At 50.6% G+C, this 24,911-nt stretch overlaps 1 protein-coding gene across 1 annotated transcript; it reads right to left on the minus strand.

Annotated features, from left to right (window-relative positions):
- Positions 1-770: 770 nt before the first annotated feature.
- On the minus strand, positions 771-13,423 carry TCF15 (transcription factor 15). Its single transcript, XM_085619560.1, has 2 exons — positions 12,084-13,423; positions 771-2,166 (listed from the first exon to the last, which is right to left on the minus strand). The coding sequence occupies exons 1-2, from the start codon at positions 12,555-12,557 to the stop codon at positions 2,092-2,094; spliced, it is 549 nt and encodes a 182-aa protein (XP_085475686.1). The 5' UTR covers positions 12,558-13,423; the 3' UTR covers positions 771-2,091.
- Between the last annotated feature and the right edge of the window lie 11,488 nt (positions 13,424-24,911).

Raw genomic sequence — 24,911 nt, forward strand, 5'->3', positions numbered from 1 at the left:
TTATCCTTGATATTCTTATACCACAGTATTCCATCTTCAATATTCAGGGGGCACACCAGAGGACTGACTGAGACATGGCCTGCTAGAATCCACAAAGACTACTGTACCATTACTGCCCCAACCCACAGCAGGCGAGATCAGAGAGGAACATCCCTCGGCCCGATGCTCATCATAAGGGATTCCCTCAGTGGCCACGGTAACACCATGGAGCCTTACCAACAACAAGAGAGATTCCCTCACCCTCGAGGCGGCTATAATACAATGGAGCCCAAACTCAGAGACATTTTGAGTACGCAAAGTGGTACTCTTACATGCTTTTGTAAGATTGACTTATAACACCCAAAATGAGAATAAAAAGGGAATGCTGAGGATATATTCATATGCAATTAGTATACATAGGAGGAAGTGTGCTGCCTTGCACTTTTACTAATAGAGAGTTGTATGCATTACTGCTGGTTCACAAAGGCATGTACATAGTAGTCCTGCATTACTATGCCCCTTAATCCTAAATACTTTTGTTCATTAGCCACCGAATCTTTATTCACTCTATTCCACAACTTCGGGGCCATCAGTGCCCTGGGGACCCTCAGGACCTCAGTTGATAATTGAGACCAATGAAAATTTGGAAAACAAATATTGAAAGTGTCATAGATTTTTACATTTGAAAACAAAAACTGGAAATAAAAGTAGACCATGTTGCTTGTAGATTTCAGAGCTGCACAACACCTTCTAAAACGTAAAAATAGAAAGAAAATAAATATACCAAGGGATGAGAAAAAATAATTTTATTTTCAAACAATAAACAAATAACAAAATAAACACCTCTTACAATACTCTGGTTTATCATTAATATCATCTATTACACTAGAAACATATATACAGTTCATTGACGTACATTTCTACTGGCTAGGCTTTCCTTCCCAGTGTTGTCAAGTTGTCACATGTCTGTCTGCAGCTGTGTATACTTCTTGAGAGGAGAGCAGAAGGCTTTGGGTAGGGGAGCACATGCCAGACATACTTTGTTCACTCCTAATCTACCTGAATGTGGTCTGCTGGATCCAAATGCTTGATCTAGAAGTGCTCCAGACAAACCTTTTCATTCTAGATTTCAGTCGTGACCTAAGAGTACTCCAGGTTACGTTGGGTATTCCATGATAGTGATCCCTTGGGAGCTCCAGGCAAGCTTGCGTGTCACCCCATCTTTGAAACTGATCCTATGGAGCTCCAGGCATGCTTATGTGTCACAGAATTTATGAAAAACATTTTATGGTGCTCAATTCAAGCATGCGCACCTTGCTGAAAGTCATCTCACAAAAAGCTCCATGCAAGCTTCTCTGTTGCAGCCTCTGGGCCTGCTTTTTTGTCCCATTCTCACTGAAAGTGAATTCTCTGAGCAAGACATTCATGTTTGTTCAAGGTTTGTTCCAAGTGACATTTCAGAGCTCAAGATGCCTCCTTTCCCCGGTTCTGCTAAAACATGCTGCCATGGAGACTCTGGAGCTATAGGTAAATGTGATTGTCTCTGACTAGCTGAAGGCGATCTTACAAAGCCCAAAGCAAGCTTGCGTGTACAGATCTTATTTAAGGAGATCCTACAGAACTCTAAGGAGATTGGAAGTCCATGTTGTTGTTTAAAGTTAGCTAGCTAGTTGATTGGTTGGTAATCTTACAGAGCTCCTACTCACAGCCTTCATAAAGAGTGATGCTACAGAGCTCTTAAGCTATCTTTGTTGTACCAGTCGTGCCGATGATAACATAATGCAGCTCATGGCAAGCTCTGGCGCCCCAGTCCTGCTGAGTATACTTATAAAGCTTGAAGAGAGCTCTTGCACTCCAGTCCTGCAGGATGTGATTTACAGGAGCCACAGGCACTCTTGCATCTTAATGTCTCACTAAGTCTGACCTTGCAGAGCTCACGGCGAGTAACTTCACCGCAGTCTCACTTACAGTGATCGTACGGAGCGCTGGGTGAGTTTGTGCACCCCGGCCGTGCAACAAGAGACTGGCAGCGATGGTTCTTCTCATGTTGACTTTCTGTTGATGCATCTCCTCATGTCCAGAGATCCAGCCGGCATGCCGGTGTTCCACTGATCATCTTTCAGAAACACGCATTGAGTTAAGCCCTCTGACCTTGAGACCACCGCCGCCGTGCTCCTTCCGAGCAGCCTAGAAGGAAATAAGGAAGAGTTAGCCACTGCATTTCCACAAGTACCCATGGCACTATTTGCTAGACAAAGTAATCAAAGGGGAATGGATGACTTGTTCTATGGCACTCACTCTTTAACACTGGTGCCATAGAACAGTCGCCCTTCTATTCAGGCACCACGCATTCTTTTAACCTTGCCCCACCCCTGACAGAAGAAATACAAAACAGGGGAAAGGAGGCAATTTTAAAGTTCACTTCACTTTCACCCTCACTATTCCTGATCACTACTGCAAGTAACCAGTTGGTCTCCCTCCAGATGGAGGAAAGCACAGATAAGACCCAATGATGAGGCTGCTCTCGTAAAAGATAAAAGCGGACAACCAAGATATACCGCTATTACGAGCACTACGTGAATGAGGGTTTTTTAGATGGAGGAAACCCCCAGACCCTGGTTGGTAAAAACAGGACAAGTGATCCATTCCCCTTTGATTACTTTATTAGCGCATGGAAGCTGAATGGATCCTAGCTTCTTTCTCCCCCATTTGATTAAAAGACTATTTGCTAGACATCACCTCATCCACATTTTAGAAGATCAACTCTTTCAACAGGAGGCGAGAAGGTTCACATGTTCTGCATGACCCAAATGAGTGGGAGGTAGGGCTGACTTCAGTCTAGCCTCACATGCCTCACCTCTGATTTACGTAGCTGCTTGTCTACCACTTCAGACCCCAGTACTGTTGGCTGTTACCAGCTACTTCATGCCATCAGTTGAGTTAATCTGTGTCAGCATCCCTGTCTCCTTTATCATAGGGTTCATATGAAATGCTCTGCTGACAAGCTAATAGTGATGCTTCGGCCAGAGCCGGATAGGCCTTTTGGGCCACTCCTCATGTCTCATATGCCAGGTTAATTGCAGCAGGCACAGGAAGCCTTCAAGAGAAAGAGAAAGGAAGGGAGGGGAAGGTAGAGAGAAAGTGATCTGAGAGGTAGAAGACAGAGAGAGAGAGAGAGAGAGAGAGAGAGAGAGAGAGAGAGAGAGAGAGAGAGAGAGAGAGATGAGAAGAAAAAATGGATGGAAAGATGAGGGGGGGGGGGCGGCTATGGGAGCGGGGATCTCTACAGTCCAAACTTTGTGGCCAGGTGCTCCACTGTCAATGGCATCTTTCCTTACTTTCCCATAATGCTCTGGCACCCATGATGTGTCAGTGCACATAGTGCAAGTGAGATCATGCACCCACTGATTAGCAATACCATCACGAGGTTGACTCCTTATCCCGACCACATCCTCTCTGCAGCGTCCTATTTGTGGAGGAGGGACTAGGGGAGGCAGGTGCGTAAATTGCTCAGTAAGATTGGGGGGGGGGGGGCTTCAGATTTCCCAACAATCACACTGTCATATCAAGTTAAAATACATTACTAGACTGAAGTACCCCTACCCAACTTTTTATCAGAAATACATTTATTAAGGGAAGAAACACCCCTAACACGTCCCCGGACGTTACGCCCCTGAGTGGAGGTATGGGTAGAAGCTACAGAAAGTAAACAGAACCCACCCCGATTTCCCCACTTGCCACATCCTTCATGACTCCTGAGACCCATTGCAGCGCTGGAGTGCCAGTCAGGTGTAACGGCTGCTATCCGGAACTGACGCAATGAATAAATGCCTTAAACTCAGACTGAACTGCCAAGGGCATGAAAGCCACAACGTCATGGAAGCCTAACATGACACGTTCATTCGTGTCGCTGAAAGACCGGACTAGGGTGGACCGCCGGAAAGACGATTCATTTTGCGGTGATGCGGTTTAGTAGCAGGGCTGAGATTAACGCACTCTAAACTTTGGTGGGTGCGGATGATTTTTCGGGTACGCAGTTGGCGCACGATGCAGATTTTGCCAGCAAAACAGGAACGTTTCCCTTCCTAGGGCTGTGGTGGCAGCTCTCTGGAGAACCCTAAGCAAAGCATCGACGGGAGCAGGCTTCCGGGCTTCCCTTTCCTGTTTTGGAGGGTCCAGGGGAGCCCGGTCTATGGGCCGGAAACAATACAAGCCGACAGGCCTCCTATTGCTGCGAGGAGTGTGCTGGGGGCCGTGACCAGCTGAAAATAGGGAAGCTGGAGCCGGGGCCAACTCACACCACTGTGTCTTGAGTGACTGATCGAAGCCATGGCCTGCAGGCCCACTTACAGTACGGCCTCCTGAGTGACTGACCCAAGCTTTGGGGCCTCACTATCTCCAGAGAGACTGACTGAACAGTGGCTGACCTGAGGCCAGGGCTCCGGTCCGGAACCTCCCGCCAGCCAGGTCGCTCCCGACTATCCTATAAATGACCCAAGTAAGATATCTCTTGACCCAATCCCAGGTCTATCTTCGCGCTGTCCTGACAGAGCGAAGGCACCCCAACCCCCACCCCGTGCTGTCACTGAAGGCTGGCCAGGCGACATCCAATGCGTGAAAACGAACAGGTATGTGCAGCTGCAGGTCCGGGGTCCACACCGTGATGAACCTATAAGCTTACGAATACCAGAGTTTGGTGGAGTCTGACGTCAGAGTACCCAAGCTCTCTCCTGAGTGACCCAGTGCCCACAAGTCACACCCCTCAAAAGCACCCCCCGTCTTTGGGGACACCAGTTCAGGCCGTCGCCTCAATCCCCAATGTACGCCTTGAATCTGCCTCCTCCGCCCACACTCCCCATCTGCTAGCACAAGGAGAGGCGGACCCCTCTCATCGCGCAGCAGCACCTTCACTTCACCTCCCCCCACCCACCCACCCAAGAGAAGACCCGACCTGACCCGGTCCTTGTGAGCTTGGCAGAGCTGCTCTCCTTAAACTTTCTCAGCAAACTAGTTGAAAGCCGGACTCGGGCGGCAGAGCCGGACCCAATGGGAGCACGGGTGTAAAGCCGTTCGGGGGCGGGATGCCCCCCCTCCCCCTAAATGTAAATTGAGGCTAGAGAGGGGGTGACCAGGATTGGTCCCCCAAGGGCAGGCGCGGTCGGTCCCCCCCAATCAGGGGACACGCCTGTTAGGGCGAAGGGGGGGATAATAAGGGCCAGTGGCTCACAATCAGGCACAATCACCCCCCGCATAGGAAATCATAGAATTCCACCCACCCACACCAAAGAAGCGGGCGTCGCAGCCGCAAGGATAGAGGGGGAGTGGATCAAACAGAAGGAAGTTAGTAAAAGGAAAAACCTTACAAAAAGGTAGATGGAAGGCTCTCACAGTGTCCTTGGGATGCCTCACAGCAGGGGCACCGGGGTAGCCAAGGGTGGCGTGCCGCCATAGAAAGAGTAGATGGGATGCTCCCGCAGGACCCTTGGGATGCCTCTCAGCAGGGGCACCGGGGGAGCCAAAGGGCAGCGTGCCGCCATAGAAAGAGTAGGTGGGATGCTCCCGCAGGCCCCTTGGGATGCCTCACGGCAGGGGTACTGGGGTAGCCAAGGGTGGCGTGCCGCCATAGAAAGAGTAGATGGGATGCTCCCGCAGAACCCTTGGGATGCCTCACAGCAGGGGCACTGGGGTAGCCGGAGCTCAGCCTCAGGAGAGATAGAGTAGATGCTCAATGAAGGTCCTTGGGATGCCCCACGGCAGGGGTACCGAGGGAGAAAGATGCAGGGACTCAGCCTCAGGAGTAGATGCTCAATGAAGGTCCTTGGGATGCCACACGGCAGGGGCCCCTGGGAGCAGGGAGGGCCCATGAAAGGGTATAGGGCGAGCGGGACGGCACTTGCAGCCCGGGCAGGTCTAGACGGACACCCTCCAAATCGGTAGCAAGTTGAAGCCTAGACCCGTGAATCAGAGGCCCAGACAACTCCACTCTTGGTAAAATTGAGGAGGCTGGGGACATACTGCAAGAGAAATGTAAAGAATAGAAGTGGATAGCACGAACGTTGAATAAGGAACAGTTGTTATGTCCAGAAATGTTATCAATTGTGTAAAATGTGTGAAAACATGTGAAGTGAATAAACTGCGACCTTTTAAGGCACCAAAAAGCAAGTTGTCAGTGGTGATTTAAGTAAAGGGAACGCAGTGTTGGTTGGTAGTGGGCAGGAAGGGGAGGGGGCGACCTGGAAGGGGTTAGTGTTTTGTGTGTTTTGGTAAGGGCCACAACTTGCCCTCTGGTCGGTCTTCTCCTAATGCCCTTGACAAGAAATGGGCTGGTGCACTCACGCCTGAAGACTGCTATGGCCATACAAGCTGCTCACACTGTCCCCCCAAGGGCCTTAGGCTTCTCCCCTTCTGTCCTGGGTTCTAAGCTTTTCACACCTCCTTCTAAAGCCCCAAGCTTCTTACGCTACCCATTGAAAGTCCAATCGATTAATAAAGCGCCTAAGCCATGGACATCAAGGCACTGACGCGTATGCGTCTATCCGACCTATGATGAAACAGGTCATGTGACCTAAGGACCTAAGCGCCTCATGCTGATTGCTCATAGGCCCAATAACACAACAAAAAGCGCTTACCCATAGACCCGTGCTCTTCATAATCTATGGGCCCAAAGTCCTTACACTAACTGACCAGGGGCGCTAATCGCCTCACCTGGACAATTGCCCAAACTCCTCGCACTGAATGTCCACATGGACTTGCTCTTCGTAGGGCCTTTTTATATGGCCTGGGCTTCCCATACTGACTGCCTATGTGCCCCAAGCTCGTCACACTGTATGCCATGGGCCCCAAATGCCTGACACCGGGGCTCCTGCTCCTCAAACTCCTCACACTGACTTTCTTGGGTCTTCCTTTCTTCAGACTGCTTCTTCAATTGTCTCAAACCCCTTATACCATCTTTCCACGGGCCTCAAAGTTCTCCGAATATCTGGCCCTGTTCCTCACACCTCCTGCCCCCGTTCCTCTCTCCTTCTGCCCATGCAACGGACACTTTCTGCCTATTCACCCCAGATTCACACACTGTTCACGTGTCACACTGTGACCATACTGTCCAGGTGCCCGACCTCCTGTTATGTCCCTTGGTATACCATGTGTACCTGTGTATCCAAGTTCGGCACATTGCCTATCCATGGGGCTGAAAAGTCCCCCACACTGTCTGTCCCACCTTCCCCAAGGTCCTTGTGATGTCTGTCCACAGGCTCCGTGCTCATCACAGGGCCAACCTATGCTTCCATAACTCCTCACACGTCCCTCAAACCCCTCACATTAACTGCCCCTGCTCCCCAAACTCTTTGCAATGTGTGTGCATGTGCCCAGAGCTCCTCACATTCTCTGCCCTCCATCCCCTGTGCCCCAAGCTCCTCAAACCAAGCCCATGGACCAAGAGCTCCCCTCAGTCTCTGCCCATCTCCCCCGTACCTCACACTCTCTGCCCATGGGTTCTAACCTCTACGCACCGTTCATGTGCCATATGCTGTCCACATGATGTTCACGTGCCCAGCTTCCTGCTGTGTCCCCTGGCCTTCACTTTCGCATCTGTGAACTAAAGTGTAATTCAGGGGCCTCACATTGTCTGTCCTTGGGGTCTAAAAGCTTCTCACACTGACTGCCCCTGCTCCCCGAGGTCCATATGCCCAGAGCTCCGCCCCGTCTCTGCCCACGGAAGTCACGCCCTTCTCGCCTATACTCGTGCCAGGTCTCACCGCCATGCCTCTCCGGGTGCCCCGGTGTATCACACTGCGCGCGCTCCTCACTCTGACCTCTGTCCTCACACTGTCGGTCCACGTGGTGCCTGCGCCCCGTGCTAGACAAGCACCTGCCCGGCTCCTCGCACTGTGTATTCATATCATATACCTGCTGCTGCTCTCACCGCCTGCCTGGGTGCAAGTGTAAGCCCCAAGCTCCCCACACTGCCTGCCAAAGAGCTCCTCACACTGTCTACCTCTATATGGGACCCACGCTCCTCACACTGTCTGCCCAAGAGCTCCGCACACTGCCTGCCTTAGAGATCCTAACACTGTCTGCCCAGGAGAGCTCCTCGCACTGTCTGCCTAAGAGAGCTTCTCACACTGCCTGACCTAGAGCTCCTCACACTGCCTGCCCTAGAGCTCCTCACACTGCCTGCCCAAGAGCTCCTCACACTGCCTGCCCTAGAGGGGTCCTCACACTGCCTGCCCAGAGCTCCTCACATTGCCTGCTTTTATATGGGCCCCAAGATCCTCACACTGCCTGCCCAAGGGCACCTCATACTGTCTGCCCAGATCTCCTCACACTGCCTACCCTAGAGCTCCTCACACGGTCTTCCAAAGAGCTACTCACACTGCCTGTCCAAGAGCTCCCCACACTGTCTGCCCAAGAGAGCTCCTCACACTGCCTGCCCTAGAGCTCCTCACACTTCCTGCCCAAGGGCACCTCACACTGTCTACCCTAGAGCTCCTCACACTGTCTGCCCAAGGGCACCTCACACTGTCTACCCTAGAGCTCACCACACTGTCTACCCTAGAGCTCCTCACACTGCCTGCCCAAGAGCTCCCCACACTGTCTGCCCAAGAGAGCTCCTCACACTGCCTGCCCACGAGCTTCTGACACTTCCTGACCTAGAGCTCCTCACACTGCCTGCCCTAGTGCTCCTCACACAGCCTGCCCAAGAGCTCCTCACACAGCCTGCCCAAGAGCTCCTCACACTGCCTGCCCAAGAGCTCCTCACACTGCCTGCCCTAGAGAGGTCCTCACACTGCCTACCCAGAGCTCCTCACATTGCCTGCTTGTATATGGGCCCCAAGAGCCTCACACTGCCTGCCCAAGGGCACCTCACACTGTCTGCCCAGAGCTCCTCACACTGCCTGCCCTAGAGCTCCTCATACGGTCTGCCCAAGAGCTACTCACACTGCCTGCCCAAGTGCTCCTCACACAGCCTGCTTTTATATGGGCCCCAAGATCCTCAGACAGCCTGCCCAAGAGCTCCCTACACTGCCTGCCCACGAGCTCCTCAAACTGCCTGCCCACGAGCTCCTCACACTGCCTGCTCAAGAGCTCCTCACACTGCCTGCCCTAGAGAGATTCTCACACTGCCTGCCCTAGAGCTCCTCACACTGCCTGCTTGTATATGGGCCCCAAGATCATCACACTGCCTGCCCAAGGGCACCTCACACAGTCTAACCTAGAGCTCCTCACACTGCCTACCCACGAGCTCCTCACACTGCCTGCCCAAGAGCTCCTCACACTGCCTGCCCAGCAGCTGCTCACACTGCCTGCCCTAGAGAGAACCTCACACTGCCTGCCGCCCTGGAGCTCCTCACACTGCCTGCCCTAGAGCTCCTCACACAGCCTGTCCAAGAGCTCCTCACACTGCCTGCCCAGGAGCTCCTCACACTGCCTGCCCAAGAGCTCCTCACACTGCCTGCCCAACAGCTCCTCACACAGCCTGCCCAAGAGCTCCTCACACTACCTGCCCTAGACAGCACCTCACACTGCCTGCCCAGAGCTCCTCACATTGCCTGCTTTTATATGGGCCCCAAGATCCTCAGACAGCCTGCCCAAGAGCTCCCTACACTGCCTGCCCACGAGCTCCTCACACTGCCTGCCCACGAGCTCCTCACACTGCCTGCCCTAGTGCTCCTCACACTGCCTGACCAGAGCTCCTCACACTGCCTGCCCTAGAGCTCCTCACACTGTCTGCCCTAGAGCTCCTCACACTGCCTGCCCTAGAGAGATCCTCCCAGCCAGCGCAGTGCCTCACACTGCCTGCCCACGAGTTCCTCACACTGCCTGCCCTAGAGCCCCACACACTGTCTGCCCAAGAGCTCCTCACACTGCCTGCCCAGAGCTCCTCACACTGCCTGCCCAGAGCTCCTCACACTGTCTGCCCAGAGCTACTCACACTGTCCACCCAGAGCTACTCACACTGCCTGCTTGTATATGGGCCCGAATATCCTTACACTGCCTGCCCAAGGGCACCTCACACTGTGTGCCCAAGAGCTACTCACACTGCCTGCCCAAGAGCTCCTCACACTGCCTGCCCTAGAGAGCTCCTCACACTGCCTGCCCTAGAGAGCTCCTCACACTGCCTGACCTAGAGCTCTTCATACTGCCTGCCCAAGAGCTCCTCACACTGCCTGCCCAAGAGCTCCTCACACAGCCCGCCCAAGAGCTCCTCACACTGCCTGCTTAGAGCCCCTCACACTGCCTACTTGTATATGGGCTCCAAGATCATCACACTGCCTGCCCAAGGGCACCTCACACACTCTAACCTAGAGCTCCTCACACTGCCTGCCCAAGAGCTCCTCACACTACCTGTCCATGGAGCCCAAGCACCCCACACTGTCTGCCCAAGTGCCCAAATGCCTCACCCAAGTGCCCCAATTACCCAAACTATCTTTGCGTGTGTAAAAAGCTCCTCTTGCTCACTCCTTGAGCCCCAATTCTTGTCTGTGTCTGTTACTGGGCCCCAAGCTGTCTGTTAACGGGCCCCAAGCTCCTCACACTGTCTGCTCATGATCCCAGGTTCCTCACACTGTCTATATATGTGTAGAAAACTTCTCCAGCTGTCCGCCCATGGCATTAAAGCTCCTCACACTGTCTGCCCTGGGGTCCCAAGCTCCTCGCACTATTTGTCCATGCAGCCCAAGCACCCCACACTGCCTGTCCGTGGAGCCCGCCCTCCTCATACTGCCTGTCCATGGAGCTCACCCTCCTCACACTGCCTGTCCGTGGAGCTCACCCTCCTCACACTGCCTGTCCATGGAGTTCACCCTCCTCACACTGTCTGTCCATGGAGCTCACCCTCCTCACACTGCCTGTCCATGGAGTTCACCCTCCTCACACTGCCTGTCCATGGAGTTCACCCTCCTCACACTGCCGGTCCATGGAGTTCACCCTCCTCACACTGCCTGTCCATGGAGCCCAAGCTCCTCACCCTGTCTGGCTGTGGTTTCCAAGCCCCTCAAACTCTTAGTCCGTGGGTCCCTAGTTCCAGACAGGCTCTGTTCTGCCCATGAGTCCCAAGCTCCTCCACTGTTTGCCCGTGGGTCCAAGGTTCCTCACGCTGTCTGTATGTGGGGCCCTAGCCCCTCACACTGTCTGTCCGTGGGGCCCTAGCCCCTCACACTGTCCGTGGGGCCCTAGCCCCTCACACTGTCTGTCCGTGGGGCCCTAGCCCCTCACACTGTCTGTCCGTGGGGCCCTATCCCCTCACACTGTCTGCCCGTGGGGCCCTAGTCCCTCACACTGTCGGCCCGTGGGGCCCTAGTCCCTCACGCTGTCTGCCCGTGGAGCCCTAGTCCCTCACACTGTCTGTCCGTGGGGCCCTAGCCCCTCACACTGTCTGTCCGTGGGGCCCTATCCCCTCACACTGTCTGCCCGTGGGGCCCTAGTCCCTCACACTGTCTGTCCGTGGGGCCCTAGCCCCTCACACTGTCTGTCCGTGGGGCCCTATCCCCTCACACTGTCTGCCCGTGGGGCCCTATCCCCTCACACTGTCTGCCCGTGGGGCCCTAGTCCCTCACGCTGTCTGCCCGTGGGGCCCTAGTCCCTCACACTGTCTGTCCGTGGGGCCCTAGTCCCTCACACTGTCTGTCCGTGGGGCCCTAGCCCCTCACACCGTCTGTCCGTGGAGCCCTATCCCCTCACACTGTCTGTCTGTGGGGCCCTAGCCCCTCACATTGTTGGCACGTGGGGCCCTAGTCCCTCACGCTTTCTGTCCATGGGGCCCTAGCCCCTCACAGTCACACTGTCTATCCATGAGGCCCTATCCACTCACACTGTCTGTCCATGGGATCCTAGCTCCTCACACTGTCTGTCCGTGGGCTCATGCTCCACTCTGTCTGCCATAGCCTAACCATGCTGTCTAGGGTGCCTACTGTCTCTACACTGCCCACGTGTCCCTTGCTCATCACACATGTACATAAGTGGCAGCCACCTCCCTAACCCTGCCCTGTAAGGGTCCCTGTCAGGCCTGTGGCTTTCTTCCAGATGGCATTTATTCGCCGCACATTGAAGCCTCTTTCACTTCCAGCATAGAATCCTGTCACCCATTCCCTGGGCCCAAAACTCACCGCTTTCCGCTGGTTGCTCAGGCAGAAGGTGCAGATGGTGCGGGGATGGCGTCCCTGCTGGTCCCCCTTGGCACCGTAGAAGGGTCCAATGCAGGGCTGCCCATCCTGACACCCCTCGCCCAGAAGCAGAACATTGGCCAGGTGAGCGATGTAGCTGGAGGCCAGGCGGAGAGTCTCAATCTTGGACAGCTTGCGGTCCACCGGCTCAGTGGGGATGAGGGTGCGCAGGGCTGTGAAGGCCGTGTTGACACTCTGGGTCCGGTCACGCTCCCTGGCATTGGCCGCTTGCCGCTGCTTCACCACCACCACCTGGCCAGGCTTGCGGCCCACCTTGCACCTCTTGGCCGCGCTCTCGCCGTACGACTGCTCCGAGGTGTCGCTCTCACTGCGGTTCTCTTCATCGCCCTCCGACAGCATGCTGACGTCAGGGTACATGACGTGGGTGGCAATGGGACGTAGCATGGTGAAGGCCATGCTTGTGGTGGCTTGGCCGTAGAGTTCACCAACCAGCAGGTGACACCGTTGGGTTCCTCAACCAACGGCTGTCAATGTAGGTTTCTCCAGTAGTCAGTATCAGTGTAGGGTTCCTCAACCACTCGGCGACACTGTAGGTTTCCTCAACCAACCACTGTCCGTGGAGGTTTCTTCAAACAGCCAATGTCAGTGTAGGGTTCCTCGACCACCTTGTGGCACAACCAATCAGCGTTGCCACAGAGATCCTCACCCAATGAATAGTTTCTCAAAGTTCACCATCCAGGCTCACCCTTGCAGCCCCCACTCAGCTGGTGTGTAGTAAAATTACCCAACCTGTAGGTGTCGATGCAGACTTCCCAGCCAGTAGACGTCTAAAGTAGGTTTTGATGGCCACTGGGTCGGTGTAGGGTTCTTCAAACGTAGGTGGACCCACCAGTTGGCGGTGATTGGGATTCCACAGCCTGACAGCGCTGATTCAAGTAGGTGTCACCGAAGGCTTCCCAACTAGTTAATGTGACGTGAGATTTCCCAATGAGTCGAGCTTGGCCCGAGGTTCTAAGCGGGTCACTCCGACTCAGGGCTACCAGAGAGCTGGCGTTGGGGAGGGTCTGTCGCCAGTCCAGGCTCCGCGTTTCTTGAGGGGCTTGGGGGCGCCCACTCGTTGCCTAGATGTCCCCCCGCCGTCTCTGGCTCCGGAGCGCGCCTTCGAGGGTGAGGTCGGGAAGTCGAGGCTGCTGCAGGAGCTGTCTCCCCACCGTGAATGTTGCTCTTTCCTGGCCGAGGGCTCTGAAGAGGTGGCCCCAAGTGCTGCGCTCCCTCCCCCCAGCTGTTTATCCTTGCAGCCTGCAGCTGTTGCCTCAGCCGTGATCTCTGGCGAGCGGACACAGGGGGCTATGTATATAAACACTGGGAGGGGCCGAGCACTGCAAGAAGCCCAACCCAGGCACCCCCTGACATCGAGGATCCACCCTAAGTTCAGAACAGGATATATTAATTTACTGCAAAACACCGTCTGCTACTGTGGAACACGAGGGCAGCCCGTTTTATTAAAAGCTGAATTGAATGTGGTTCGTCCTGTGGACTTTGTTGAAAAACCTGACCTCATTTAAAATGCATGCTTAATTTGAGCCGGTGGTGGGCACCGGCACTCATTTCTATGGACTCGGGCTTATTTTTCAGCATCAGACTTTTTTTTTATTTAGTGCATTTTTATAAAGCGCGGACATTACCCAAAGGTGTCAGAGCGCTTTACAATAGAGCTAGTTACGTTACAAGAGAAAAGTGGTACAGAATATAACATTACACAGACTAAAAATGAAGGGTACACAAACACAAAATCTAACCCAGCACACAGGGGAGAGGAATGTACAGGAAAAAATAAAAATTTACAACGAAGAGCGAACTTCCAAGAGGGGCCTGAGAATGAAGGGTACACAAACACAAAATCCAACACAGCACGCAGGGGTGAGGGGTGCACAGGAAAAATACAAATTTACAATGAAGAGCGAACTTCCGAGAGGGGCCGGAGTATGAAAGTATAGTTCTGAAAGTGACTTTGGAAGAGAAGAGTTTTGAGTTCAGCTTTGAAGATCCGGGTAGAGGAGGTGGCACGGAGCCATGGGGGAAGTGAGTTCCATATTCTCACCGCATTTCCTGAGAAGGATTGCGCCATCGATCTTTCCCTTTTGAAGAGGGGGCGGGGGGCCTCAAGCAGAAGCTTTTCCGCATTACGAGAGGGTCGAGAGCCACCGGACAATTTCAATTGATTTGCCACTTTGACCCAACGCAAGAGAGAGAAAGTAACGGGGGAGAAAAACGGAAGCGAAAAATAGGAAACAGAACCAGAGGGGAAAAAAAGCCGGGTGACAAAGAACCTTCGAAAGTGAGGTAAAGCACACGAGGTGTGGGGTGGTGGTGGAAGATGGGGGGCGAGGAGGAATTAAGTCTCCTTTCAGCAGCGCAGCGTTCGGCAAGTCGACTTCGGGCTTCCAAGAAAAAAAATGCGGACCCGTGCACCGTTAACAGCCAATGAACGACATATCTGACAGGTGCCTTCCTCTGCCCCAGAGAGGTACAGAAGCGAGGCTGCCTGCAGTGGTGACGTTATGCTGAGTTTTTGATTGAAATTATTGGCTAAAAAGAAACATTTCCAGCTGTCAGAGGAGCAGCCAATGAATAATGGGTTCTGGCCCATGCTCTGAGCATCCTTTCACACCCTTAACTTCTTCCTGGCCACGCGGGCGCGCCATAAAGGAAACATCAAGAGGCAGACAGCGCCTACCACACAAGATACGTGTGAAACCTACAAGAAGGCGCTATAGCTTTGTCTGGAGAGATACCAGCATTTTAGGTTTTAATAGTCACACTGTGGATACTTTTACGCAATAGGAAGCAATCATGTATTTGGTTGCATTTTTTAAACAGTAACAGAATTTACCAGCAATGTTTAAATATGTTTTGTGTTTAAATATGTCGAGACGTATTTAAACATTGCCAATTTAGTGAGGGGGCGCCTTATGAATATTATGTTTTCACTAGGGCGGCGTAGCTTTAAGAAGTTTGAAGATGTAGAGGCTGAATTGCACAATGTAAAATCAGAAAACCTGGCATTAATCCCAGCTTCCCCACTTTATCTAATTGTGTGATCCTAGGCAATTGATGTATTTCACTTTCCTTCCTTTTTCTTCATTATCAAATATAGGAGGACTTCGGAATTCATGACTTCAGGATGTGTGCTGTAGAAAACCTTCTCCTGTGTTTTATTTATTAAACTATAATGTTGTTCATGTATCATAGGAGCCACAGAGGAACTTGTTACTTCAACCACAGAAGACTATTCTTTTGTTTCAACCCAAGAAGTAATACATTGTCCCAGAACAAAATGCAATCAGTGACTCTTTGCCAAATAGTTATGGGTGATTCCATCCTAAGAGGTAATTAGTTACTCTGAATCAAGAAGCAACCATTTACTGCAAACCAACACATTTCTGTTTGCCACTACGGAAGCATTCAGTTTTGCCTGCACCAAGAACCTATCAGTTACTCCAACTCAAGAAGCAATTGATCATAAAAACCGATGTGTTTTGTTAGTCTATTTCAATAATTAAACAGTTGCTCCAAGTAAAGAAGCAAGGGAGGCTGAATTCACGGATGGGCCGTCCCTGATGATGTCCCAGGAGGGGACGAAACGCGTCAGCTGTTGAGAGTATTTGAAATAAGGAATTGGAATTATCATCCTTGATAAGATTATTGGATCACCTGACTCTGTTTTCCTGCTGCTGGGTGCGATTTCGCCATTCCTGGATCCGCGACCGCGGGACTGCGAGGACCAGCACTCCCTGAGCTCAACCACTCACGGCGCAGCTGGATACTCTTCCCGCCCTCCTCCACCATCAATCAGGCAACGACTCGCGGCCCCCGCTTCGCGGGAGCCGCTCGTAGTGCATAAAAGCGCTCCTTGCCTATGAACTTGTGGTGCCTCACCTGACTCTGTTTTCCTGCTGCTGGGTGCGATTTCGCCATTCCTGGATCCGCGACCGCGGGACTGCGAGGACCAGCACTCCCTGAGCTCAACCACTCACGGCGCAGCTGGATATTCTTCCCGCCCCCCTTCACCTTTCCCTATTTCAGTACTCCACCCACTCTCCGCGCCAGCGGGACGCGTGCGGGACGTAGCCCGGGGCGAAGACCGGGCAAAGAGCGGGCCGTTTGAGGCCGTTAGAGGACGGGAGTGGTCGGGCCAGGGCCACCCCCCCTGGAATTTTGCCGGTCCTAGAGGGATATTACCGGTCCTACCCTGCAGAGATGTCGACAAGAGAAACAAGGAGTAAAAGTGCCACGGCTCTTGCGACTACATCAAAGGGAACATTGGATAACTATTTCGTGAAAGCCGGGTCACTGTTAATTGAGGACATCACGCTACTTGAGAGGCGAATATCCCAAGAGCTGGACTGGGTGCGGAGATCGTCTATGGGCTCCTTGGCACAGGCAAAGTCTCCTGTGGTAAGCTCAGAACTCATTGCGTTGGATACAGGGGTGGATGTCATCAATGATCTCTCTGGGTCACTGAATATATCAAATTGTATTTCTCAGGCAAGTAGTAAGGACCCTAGTGATTCCATAGATTTTAGTATGTTAACTCTTCCGCCAGCCCAACCCCACCCTATATCTACCATAAATCCCACGCCATACCGTGATATTATCAACTCTTCAGGCCCCAAACCGAACAAACGAAAGGGAATTAGAGAAGGAGCTATCCCGAAAAAATGTCGAGGGCTCAAGGGCACGCGAAAGCCAAATACTTTAGTTCCACCCACGAACACGTTACCAAAAAGCTCCGGTGCAAACACTAGGGAAAATCCGCAATCAGGTAGAGCTGAGGCTTTGTGTTCTAACTCAGCAAGGAAGACAAGAAACCAATCTGAACTAAATTTACTTGAACATACTGAGGAGGATGTTACCCTTGCGGATATAGGTGCCCTTATAAGAAACCTTCTAAGTCCACTGGAAGAAAGGCTAATGAAAATGGAAGCCAGGTTAGTGGTTATAGAAAAATCAACAGTCCAACTAGCCGATAGTTTGAAAATAGCCAATAAAGGTGGAAAAAAGGTTCCCGATAGGGCAGCAAAAAGGGGATCCCCTCAACCTATAAATCGGGCTAAAAGTGCCTCACATATAGTGCAGCAGGCAACATCCATCTCGTCTACAAGTACTAACATTGACTTGACGGTAGATGCTCCAAATAAACATGCAAATCAGTTTAATCACACACCTTCCCCCCCCAATTAGGGTAGTTCAAACTGGGGAAAGCAATTCTGCTCCTACCAATTTATCTAATAATGCGAAACCAGCGATGGAGGGTGCGAGTGAGAGGTTAAACCCTGGACCAATACACCTCCCCCCAGAGGCAGCCCCATATACTGTTGTGCTGGTGGGGGTACCAGAATTGAACGCTACCTCCAAAGAATCCACTATCTCCCTCAAGAATAAGGTGTTAAATTGGCTATGTACATATAGACCACTCCCGGAAGGCATAGTGAGCCCTGTTCTCATGGTACGAAGGGTCCCGTGGTTGGGTAATCTAACTAAATCCATAAACGGTGACTGTGTTATAGTCAATTTTAAAGACCAAAGGGCCGTCCTGCATATATGTGGATGGCCCATTGAGGAAGAGGGGACCACTATTCAATCTTTACCCCTCTCCTTCTTTTACCCTCCTCTAGCATATGATAGAGAGGACGAGATCTGGGGGGCCCAGATACAAAGATCGGTCGGGTGGGGAGATTCTAAAAAAAAAAGGGGAGCCATTTACTATCCCAGAAGTCAATACTTAGGGAACCCTGAAATTAATACACGCCACACACAATTAGAGAGAATGGGTGGGGGGCTGTCAAGAGGATGGAGAGTACCACCCAACTCTCGAAGACAGGAGCCAGCCCATGATACCTCTAGTATGGCAGACGAGGGATGGGAAATTTGCCATGGCAGAGGTGGTAATTGGGGCGCAGGCGAGCAAAACTATCATCCCCGGAGACCCCCCCAGCATTTCCATCTTCCAACCCAGAATAGATACAGCCAATTAGACATGGTAGACTGACTGCCCATATATACAAGTGGGAAGTCTAACTCTGTAGTATGGTAGACTGCGGATGAAACTAGCCAAGAAACAAAGCCGCCCAATCCCCTTGAACACCATGTGGCTTTGAGCAATCCGACTGGTAAGGTATGTCATAATGTGGGGGAAGAAATAAGCATCCCCCCAACACAGACAGAGACCATGACCAGTGATAATGGGAATGTTTGTACCCACACCACTATTCGGAGTGATAGGCCCTTCTCACTAAAAATATTGTCTTGGAATGTGGCGGGTCTGGGAAATAAGTCCGACTCCCAGGAATGGATTGAATATACTGACTCTAAGGACTTATGTATGTTCCAGGAAACTTGGGAAAGAGAGGAACATGCGAGGCAGGGCTTCGCAGTATTCTCCATTCCTGCGAAATGGGGGGGAAGGGGGCGTCCATCGGGCGGACTTGAAACCTGGGTCGGAGTCCATTTGGGATGTAAGGCCACGCGTTTCCCAGTGGAATCAGAAGATATACTTGTGGTACTACTGGAATGGTCCCATTCCTGTAGACTGGCGGTGGTAAATGTCTACTCGAGGCCGGTTACCATCTCACAGGAGTCCCCTACCATCGACAAATTAGCGGATCTTTTGGCTGAGCTCCCTCAAGGGTTCCCTTTTGTAGTAAGTGGGGACTTGAATTCACATTATGAACCTTTACCAGGTCTTTTAGACGGGGCCTGTCTAGAGGAAGAGGTAAGATGGCGAGTACCATCGATAGTATCCATCCCGCCAAAAGCTTGGAGCCCACTGGCAGTGCAGATTACTGCCCTAACTCTGAGATATGGGCTCAGGGCCTGCAACGGGCGAGCTAAATCTGATATCCCGAGCAAACCCACATTTAATCGAAAAGGCAGGGAATCAAAACTAGACTACATACTAGTGCAGCTTTCTTCCTGGTCGTTTGTCGCTGATTTTAGGGTCATTGACAGAGAAGATAGCGATCACAACGCCCTGGAATTGGACTTTCTCCTCCCTGGCTGGGCCGGCGGGGAAGTAGAATTGCCCAAGTCAAACTCCGACCTAGTTCTTGAGAGTAACAGGAAAAGAATCAAGTGGGAAAAATTAGCAGCAAGCACAGCCAAGCTCCCTCGGTTTTATAATAACCTTATTCCCACTTTGGAGAATATGGCGTTTTTAAGTGATAAACCCAGTTCAGAGGCCAATAACAAACAAATTTGGCAGTATCACGAAGAACTTGTAACGACTTTATCTGTAGATTTATTTAATAATGGTCCAAGGAGGGGGGGTGGAAGGAACCAGTGCACTTGGTAAAATGCGATGTGCCGCAGTGCAAGGAGGGATCTCTTGCTGAGTATTAGGAACCGCAAAGGCAGGTCGGAGATCCAAACTAGGAGACGCGAATACAAGAGGCTGATTACTAACGCCAAGATTGAATGGGACCAGAATAAATGGGAAGAACTCGCTAGATCCCTAGCCTCCATGGACTCAAGGAAGTTCTGGCGAATTGTCAGCTCAGGTTCTGAGGAACTTGTCCCGGCAATAGAGCCAAATATTTCCTCCAAGACCTGGCAGGAGCACTTCCAATCTCTGTATACAGAGGCGCCAGGCCGTGGGGGCTGCAGCCCCATCCCGTTAGCCCATAATTGCATCGAAGGGGATCCCTTCACAATAAGGGAGGTTCGGGTTGCCATAACAGGTTTGTCAACCGGAAAAGCACCCGGCCTGGATGGCCTCCCTGGTGATCTTTTTAAACAGGAGCCAGATATATGGGCCCCTTATTTCCTGGTGCTATTCAATGCGATTCTAAAGGGTATGCAGGTGCCCTGTACTTGGCTGGGCGCAGAGGTGGTCCCGATCTTTAAGAAAGGTTCGCCCCTACTCCCATCCAACTACAGGCCCATTAGCCTGATAGATGTGTCGCAAAAACTCTTTGGAAGGCTCATTCTAGACCGGTTAGAGAATTGGATAGAGGAAACCGCCACTATGAGCCCTTTTCAGGCTGGGTTCAGAAGGGGGGTATCCACTATGGATCAAATTTTTCGCCTTAATCTTATTTACTGGAGGACGGCACTTGTGGAGGGGGGCTGCCTGTACACGGTTTTCGTGGATTTACGGGCCGCCTTCGACCTGGTGCCTAGATTCAAACTCTGGAGCGTCCTGGGCGATTTGGGAGTCCCGCCAGATATCCTGGCTATTCTGATCAAACTACATCAGGATAATTTTGCGCAGGTCAGGTGCGGCAGGATGGGGGGCCTAACTGAAAGATTCCCCGTTGACAGGGGGGTGAGGCAGGGATGTGTGCTTGCACCCACCCTGTTTTGCCTCTTTGTCAACGGGGTCATCGACCATCTGTCCAGGTTAGAAGACATTGACGCTCCCAAATTGAATGGCAGCAGGGTGCCTGCCATAATGTTTGCAGATGACACCCTGCTGCTCTCCAAATCCCCCATGGGAATCCAACGGATACTCGACGGGTTCTTAGAGTTTTGTACTGAGAGGGGCCTCGAAATCAATGCCTCCAAGACAAAATTTATGATCCTGAACCCTACCCCCTCCACACGCCCCAACCCTTTGTTAGGCACGGTGCGACTGGAGAGGGTTACCACATTCGAATATCTGGGGGTAACCCTGAATGAGAAAATGACATGGGGGACTCATACGATCAAGGCAAATCTGAAATTATCGCAGAAGGCGGGGGGTGTCCTGAGAATGGCGGGTAAATCTATCTACCGCCCACTGGGCCCTATGATACAGATTTACAAATCCCAAGCTCGAGGCTCAGTTGTATACGGGGCGGAACTTTGGGGCCATGTTTCTGTAAAAACTTTAACAATCACAGAAAACAAATTTCTTAGGCAGTTAGTGGCCCTTCCCTCCAGTACCCCACTGCTTCCCCTCAGATTGGATCTAGGTCTAAGGCCAATTGCTGAGGAGTTAGGTTTAAAGCCCTTAGCTTTTTGGCGACGAATATGGAGCAGCCAGGATCTTGGTGATTATAGAAGTGAGCTCCGAGAATTCTTGGCTTTACCAAATACCAGTAACATTCCCTGGCTAAAATACATTAGGAGCACATGCGAAAGCTTAGGTCTTCCGGAACTATGGACTGACCCTGCTAACTCAAGTAGGAGGACCTCTCAAAAGGCACTCTCACAACTTTACTACCAGTTGAAGCTGACTACTAATATAGGTAATACACGGGTGGGATCATTGACTCACACATTTATACAACTCAAAGATTCCTACCAAATGGAAAGTGTACTAGATGGCATGGGTCCCGTGCTGGCAAGAAAATTATATCTACACTGGAGATATGGCTCTTTACCATTGAGGGCCTTCACTAGCTCTTGGTCCAAGCCCCCAGCAGTAGAGCAGTGTCCAGCCTGCACACATCCTCATGAGAGTGACCTACATGTGCTCCTTTTTTGCAAAGCCTACCAAAGAGCGAGGAGGTATTGGCTCCTACCTATTCTCAAAAATATGGGCTTCAGGAAATATTTGCCCGCGTTTAGAATCCTTAAAACTGACTTGTCACCCCCGATTGTCTTTGCTGTAGCAAAGTATTTAATGGCTATGTGGCACACACGATCTCGCATTTTAAAAGAGGGGGGCATTGCTTAAAGTTACAAGATACTGGTTTATCTTCATTATGGATTTTAATGTTTGAATTATGTATTTTTTAAGCTTGTGTGTAACTGAAAATCTTTTTTTTTTTTTAAATTGTAAATTCTAAATTTTAAATAATGTTATGCATTTATATCTTTGATGGTCTAAATGACCGAGAATAAAGATTATTGAATTGAATTGAATTATTGGATCATAAATGGATGGAATGAACGATTGATGGATCAAAAGGAAATAATTGTGGAATGAAAAATAGACATTTATATGGAACAAGGATGAAAGAGAAATGCACATGGAACTAATTGAGGCATAAAATTAAGAGGACATTTGCGTGGAATCAACGTGACATTCTTCATGTTGGAAAGAATACGAGAACTGAGGATAAATATTCTTATTGGTTAAATCAAAAATATTTGTTTTGAGATATTGTGTTTAACATGGGTGCTCCATGCATGTGTGAATAAGTTAAATTTTGGGAATGGTTTGACGATGACCATTTTAAAGTGAGCACCAACAGTTGATCAATAGAGAGAGAATTTAGAACGATATTGTTACTAGGCCTGGGCCAAAATTCTGTTCCGTTCGCGGAAATTGCGATAATTTGGCATCTTCGCGTTCCGCGGAAACTGCGAAAATGTCAAAATTTCCGCATTCTGCAGCTTAGCAATAATTTGTTTCTTGCTCATGCTGTAAAATAATACATTCTCGCGTGCGCGCGATCGCCTTACCTGAATCCCCGCGTTCGCCGACAAGTTTGCACTATCCGGTCGCGTTCTCCACGAGATGTTGGATTGTTGGTAGCCATTTGCGCTGTCTCGCGACAGTTCGCGCCTGCAGTAACGTCATGCGTCGCGCGATAATGTCTTTCTTCTCGCGATCATGCACCGCGAGACAAGTGAAAACAAGATGGCCGCGCCCGTGAGCAACCGCATGGGTAAGTTGGCGAGCTGCGACCACGCAGAAAATACCGCGAACGGGCGGGAACAAAACTTCCGCATCTTCGCGATATTTCCGCATGTTTGCGGAGATTTTTAACATTTTCGCGATAATTTGCGAAAGTGAATTTAGCAAATTCCGCCCACCCCTAATTGTTACTCGCTGTGCGCACAGGTTTTGGACCCTCATCGTTGTGGCATTTTGACTAAGCAAGGGATTACTCTAATCTAAGCAGTAATCAGACACACCAACCCAAGAAGTAATGTATTACTATACCCCTAGGAGGAATCAGTTATTTAAACTCAAGCAGTAGTCGGTCACACTAACCCAGGAAATCATCAGTCACGCCAGTCCACGAAGTAATGAGTATCCCTGAGACAAAAATGGGAGGATTAGTCAACCTAATAAGCAGTTACTCCCACCCAGGTAATAAGCTACTCCGAACCAAGATGTAGCAGTCACTGAGAAGCAACAAGAAACCATTTACTACAAACCAACAAATAATCAGTTGCTCCTGACCAATAGGAAATCTTTCACTCAAACTCGTGAAGTAATCATTTACTTCAAAACAAAAAGTAATCATGTACTCCAACCACGAAGGATTCATTCACTCCAACCCAAGTAATCAGTTTCTGCAAACTAAAAGGTAACCTGTTATCCCAACTACTTCAACCGAATATTTAAGTAGATCCTCCAACTAAAGAAGCAAGAAATATTTGGGTACACCAGTCCCCGAAGCATTCTGTTTCTCCACCCCTGGACACAATGAGCCATATCAACCCAAAAGCAATGAGTTACTGTAATCCATAAACTGATACATCTTGCACTGTGAGTGATGGCGTGTTCCTCCTAACGTGTACATCCACCAATAAAGGCCAGTGCTGGGGGGCCGAGCCTTTACTTTCCCAATCTTTTTCTCCCCATTCTTAATCTTTCTTTTATTTTCTAGTCATTCTTGTGTGTTTAAACTATGTCTTCAGAATATAAGTCAAAATGTAGTACTTTTTCTTTGCGCTAACAAGAAACATATTTTCCTGTAAAGTGCTTTAAAAGTAAAAAGGGGTTCTATAATTTCTCTAAGTACATCTGCCTGATGCGAAGCACCACTACTGTTCTAGTGAAATTATATGTACAGGTTATTTTTTTCATTTAGCAGTTTTAGTGCAAGCACATGGCTGGCACATTTAGGTTGCGAAATGAGGCCTTTCTTGCTTTTTTATGGCATATGCTTGCAATACAACAAATAACCATCACACTATTTGCCAAGGCAAGACCTAGTGGCTTTGCCAATGCTTGATTATGTTTTTTGCAATCTGGTACTTGTGACTTAGTTGGCCTTATTGGGGATCAAGCCTCTCATTCCAATAATGCAACCATTTGTTAAAATAGAAACCAGAGCTGCAAACCCTCTATTCTGGAAACACAATGAATCACTTACCATAGAAGACAGAGCTTCCAGAGAAGCGGCGTGAAATTATTCAGTGACCACAAGGATCAGCTTCAAATGCAGAAGAGGGAATATTTCAGAAACCTGATGGCCTGTCATGCGCCTGCTACTTACCACACCAGGTGGTTTAAACTTCCTGTTCATCCATAAATCAAGGCAAGGAGGCTCCTCCGGAAGTGACCAATGATGAGATTTACAAGACTCTCCCTACATGCCAGACACAAATGGAAGTGGGCGGGTAAGGGGAGTTGCGGGGTGGGGGAGGTTGCACACTCGGGCCGTTATTTATGAAGGGCTTGCGCCGCTGTTGTGTCACTTTGTTGTGACGCTGCGGCGGCATAAACAATATGCCACACTGCCCCTTATTTACAAAGTGACGCGTCTGCATCACTTTGTAAAGGCCTGCGCTACATTATACCCGCATCAGGTATAATGTATGCAGGGTGGGCTTTCCTCTATTACAAAGCCTTGTAGAAGTGACGCAGTGAAATCTATGAGATTTCACTGCGCCACTTCTACCACTTGACTGCGTCACAATCCTTACTCCTGCTTCAAGCAGGAGTAAGGAGGGATGTAGGGCTTTTCACCTAGGACTAGCCCATGTGTAAATGACACTTTGCTGGAGTTGCATCAGTTATCAGACACACTCCAGCAATGCATCATTTTGCGCCACCAGATACGTCAGTATTCCTGACATATCTGTAAGTCCTTGCGCCATGGAGCGCCATATTGTAAATACGACGCATCCATGGTGTCGTAAGGA

The sequence above is a fragment of the Triturus cristatus genome, chromosome 7 (assembly GCF_964204655.1).
Source record: "Triturus cristatus chromosome 7, aTriCri1.1, whole genome shotgun sequence".
Taxonomy (NCBI): Eukaryota; Metazoa; Chordata; class Amphibia; order Caudata; family Salamandridae; genus Triturus; species Triturus cristatus.